At 29.7% G+C, this 5,028-nt stretch overlaps 1 protein-coding gene across 4 annotated transcripts in view; it reads right to left on the bottom strand.

Annotated features, from left to right (window-relative positions):
• The window catches only part of LOC116850441 (flavin-containing monooxygenase FMO GS-OX-like 2), a 194,304-nt gene that overhangs the window by 133,729 nt on the left and 55,547 nt on the right, over nucleotides 1–5,028 (bottom strand). For all 4 annotated transcript variants that reach the window (XM_032828737.1, XM_032828735.1, XM_032828736.1 and 1 more), the window contains exon 2: nucleotides 876–1,017. In XM_032828737.1, coding sequence (XP_032684628.1) covers nucleotides 876–995 — 120 coding nt within the window. In that variant the 5' untranslated portion in view covers nucleotides 996–1,017. The remainder of the gene's footprint in view (nucleotides 1–875; nucleotides 1,018–5,028) is intronic.

The raw sequence follows: 5,028 nt of genomic DNA, 5'->3' as shown, positions 1-5,028 counted from the left end.
CTAAAATCACCACTTTGAAATCGTCGAAACCATTCTCTGCAAGATTTATCCGACGGTGCAGATTCACCATAAACTTCCACAAGCATTCGATGCGCTTCAGCTGCACTTTTCTTCCAATTGAAACAGAAAATCAAAACTTCCCGCAAATGGTGCTTATTTGGAACGAAACTCATTTTCGACATTTTCAACGCAGTAAAAATTAAACTTGTTGTGCAAAACTCAAAGGCTTGTAAACAATATTTGGTTGAAAGATGTTGACACTTCACGATACAGCAAAAATCAGCTGTCGCCGTCAACCATTTATAGCACCTAGAGCCATCTTTTGAAAACGGACCGAACTAAGTTGTACACCCAATATATATATAATGGCAATATTAAAATTATCACATTATGTATTATTTCAATAATTCAAGTATTAATTTTAATAATATCGCTATTAAATCAAGAATATATACTACAATTACGCGTGCTGTTGAAAATTTTATTGATTCAACAAAAGAAGAGAGAACCGTCCGTCCAACTACGATGTCAGAAAGACAATAGACGTTCGGCGGCACATCGAGCGACGCTGACACGGCAGAGATAAAAGACTAACGTTAGTAGGCGCACTATGGTCTTTTAAACCAACTGCTAAAAACGTATCAAATTTCACATAGAAATAAGCGCGTCTACGCCGTCTATTTCTCCATGCTATACGAGAAAACATCAAAGAAAATTACGTAAAAGCGAAAATACGATAATGTCAATAGATTAGATGATATAAGTAGAAAACGAAAAAGTACAGGGAAATGACCGATACGCGCCCACTCCCGGGTTAAGTGAGCTGAATAAATGTAGACTATTTTTGTATGAATTCTATACTAAAATATAGTTACATGAATGTGTCGACGTATATCAAAATGCTTGGTGTAATCTTTCAGATAATTCAAAACCTCTTGATGACTCACGCAACTAGGTTCTTGCGCTTCCATTGTCATATAATCCGGGAAGTTCATAATCCTTACGGGTAAATTAGTTCTAGACAAACATAAGAAACAATTTTATATCAGTATCCTCATAAAAAAAGTTATTTTAAAATCGAACGTTAAATTTTCTCATCGCAACTATTCCAGGTAGAACAAATAGACAAAATAATGACAATCTCCCATCATTTTCATAAAAAAATAACATAAATTTAGTCAATTTAGTCAAAATGACGTCAGATTAATATTATTTTGACTATCTGTTCTACCTGAATATCTTCATTAGTGTCATCAGAAGCGAGAAAATACGTACTTAAAATTTCTGCAAAATACATCAAAATAAAGATACATTTATAAAATAAGATATGCGATTAATAAAACAAATTTATAAAATCAAAAATTCTTTTTTAATTTCAATAAATAATCCTAAATATAAAGTAATATATATATATATATATATATATATATATATATATATATATATATATATATATATTTTTTTTTTTTTTAATATTTTTAATATGTTACAAATATCAGTCAAATATGTTACAAATACTCAGTCAAATATTATTTGATGAACATAATCCAGATAGCAGACAGTCGTCACGATTTCGTAACTTTTACATTGAATTTAAAATTCAACGTAAAAGATCATTACATCATTTATTCCTAAAGTTAGTTTGAAAATAACATATTTTTGACGGTCCTGAGTCGCAGACCAAAGACGTCAGTAGAAGTGACCGGGTTTGTTACACTTTTTACTTATTGATAAAAATAAGACGGTGTATGTAATATTTCAGAATGTTGAGTACATTATAATATAGCTACATTCTTTAGGTACAAGAAAAAAAATATGAGCCGTATTTATACTTATGCACAAAGAAATTATAGAGAAATTATAGAAATTATACAGTCGTAAGCAAAATAGGAAAAATGTAATATCTCACCCTATACCCTCAAGTCAATTGTCACATGTCTTCTATATGCAGAAAACAAAAATGCAACAAATACGAGAGTGAATTAATTAGTATCCATGTTTGCAGATAGATGGCATTGCTGAGGAAAGTTGGCATTACCATCGTGTACTATCATCTTTCAAATGACGTCATATATGTCTATCAAATGACGACATTATGATTTCAGCAATATTCATCGAAAATCAGCAAAATCGTCGTAAATTTCAGCAATATTCATTCAGCGAAATTTCAGCGAATTTCAATAAGTTTCAATAAAATTCAATAGAAAATCATTGAAATTTAAAATCAAGAAAAATGTCCCATACAGCACAGTAATGTTGAATCAATTTTCTTCATGTCTCATATAACTGCTAGAAATCAAAGATTGTCAAACACACTTTAAAACTTTCGCGATCTCCCTCGATAATTTCGAATCCGAAACGGTTATGCCTGATTGCCCATTCATGCCTCACTTTGTTAAAGGTGTGCCTAACCTGATGTCGCGCGGCACGCGGTGATGCCAATGACTCCAACGATGTTCTTACAGTTTATGTTTATATTATATAATGTATACTTATAGTATTCACCGTATATTTTAACGTACCTAGGAAATTCGCGCGTTGATTCGACAATATATTTTATTTAATATCTCTAAAGTTTATATGGTTATTTGCAAAATGACTTCGACTATTCTTTTCAATTTAATATTTTTTATGCCTTTTTTGTTATCGATACAGCTTGCGTCAGACTCTATATATAGAGAATATTATGAAATAAAAGAATATTCTTTATGGTTTGCGCAAAATTGCTTAAATGCATTTCAATTTTATAAACAATAAGAAAAATATATATAATTATATATTGTAATATAATATGGTATATTGTAATATAATATAAATAATACATATGTATTAATATAATAAAATTTAATAATAATTTATTTTATTATTATTATTTTTATATATTAATAATATAATTTTCAATGTTCCTCAAATATAGTTACAACATTGCAAAATATTGTAATTTTTGTTCAATATACATTCAACATTGCAGTTGTATCTGGTTATCAATGTTGAAAAATCAACATAAATTTCATGCAGGAAAACATCCGCACTTTTATCTTCAATGTTGTATCAACGTCTCATCAACGTTCTTTCAATATTTTGTGCTGTATAGGTATTATTTAACATGTTTATCATTGTTATGTTAGCACTGGTCCATACGGATGTTTAGGACATGAAAGGCAAAAATTTATATTTATATATATATATATATATATATATATATATATATATATATATATATATATTTATGTTTATGTGTCTCATGTACTTGTATTATAATAAATATGAACATTTTCACTACAATAAGTATAGTACTTCTTTAAATTTGTAATCATTTTTTTAAAGATACACATACATCTAATTAAATAGACTATCTTTGTAAATAATATTAAATTTCATATATCTTTTAATCTACAAGTAAATATTACATGCTAATTAACGATTGCTCTAAATGCAATATTACATACAAATTAAGAATCGTATGAATTAATCTTAAAATATAATGAAGAAATCAGATTTCCATATTATTTCAGTAAAGTTCGATATATTTCAGTAATTTTCATCGACATTTTAATGAGAGAATTTTCATATTCTAACATGTAAAAAATAAAAAAATTACATTTTAATACATTAGTCAATTATCATCAATTATCAGCGAAATTCGTTATTTAGTCAAAACTTTTCACGAAGTTTTTCATTGATCAATAAATGAGATACATTAAGTACTCATTTACAATTTTTTATAAATTGTAATTCTTTCATCAAGTTTCAGCGCAATTCAGCAAAATTTTTAAAATTATTGAGAAATGTTTTTACGAATTTTTTTCATCATTATTTCAGCAAAGTTTCAATACAATTTACTCAGTTTTCATTACAATTCAGTAAATTTCATTAAATATTTCATTAAATATTTCAATATTTTTTCATTACTTTTCATCAATATTCATTAAAAATTCATTGTTTTCCCACACTTTTCACTACAATTCATAATGAAAATCATGATTCATGATGAAATATTTTCAGCAACTTTTCAGTAACTTTCATTTCTCATTTCAACGATTTCATTGAATTTTCAACAATTTCATTGCATTTTCAGCAAATTTTTTCCATCAGGGTGCAGCACATAATTTAAATTTTTTTGCAGTATTCCCTCAAGGACTGACTTAATTATTAATTAATGAATTTAAGGAAGGTACTACAAAGATATACAATAAATTTGTTGAATAAATTACTGGCAAAGTAATAATAATAAAACTGTTAGTTACAATTTTCCGCTCGACCATGTAAACAGTTACATGGTTGAGATGGAAATCATAACGCACAATTATGTTACTGTTATTTTGTGTTTGCTGAGTTGTTTTGGGAAATTTATTATGTATATATAAATGTCACACAAATCATTTTATATGCTGTATAATTTTATCATAATTTTATTATCTAATTTATCTAATATTATATTATGATATAACATATATGTTATAAATTTTGTGCTGCATTTCTGCCTCGTATCTACCGTTGCTTTCGGACGCACGTCATGATCAATTTCTGTTCCTGCTGTTACGTTCAAGCGGCATGTCATGATCGATTTTTGCTGTGTTTCTACTGTCACGTTCAAATAGCTGACCATCCGCCACAGAAGGAGGAGGGCATACTAGGTGACGGCGGGACGCCGTGCGTTTGAGATCTGCGTATCTTTTCGTTCCAGACAGAGAAAAATATCGAGAGCGCGGTTCTGCTAGGCCGGGACTGGAACCCGGGTCTTTCGCTTGCCAGGCGACTGTTCTAAACCACTGAATTACCTAACACTCCACGCTCACGACACTCTCCTCTCCCTAGATAACGCTCAGAGATGCCGTTCGAAAGCGACATCTCTGGCGCGATCCCGAGCGCATGGCGACTACAGAGAGAAACAATGCCTAAATCCGCCTGATCGATTTCTGCTGCGTTTCTGCCTTCTCAAAATGCCACCTAGTTAACTTCATTTTTAACGACTTCCTGCTCACATGATGTTACGTTATTCCATGTTCGATTTTATGCTGCTTTTTG

The sequence above is a fragment of the Odontomachus brunneus genome, unplaced genomic scaffold (genome assembly GCF_010583005.1).
Source record: "Odontomachus brunneus isolate Ranch 3 - 2012 unplaced genomic scaffold, Obru_v1 Obru_scaffold_145, whole genome shotgun sequence".
NCBI lineage: Eukaryota > Metazoa > Arthropoda > Insecta > Hymenoptera > Formicidae > Odontomachus > Odontomachus brunneus.
This window is presented reverse-complemented; position numbering and strand designations above follow the sequence as displayed.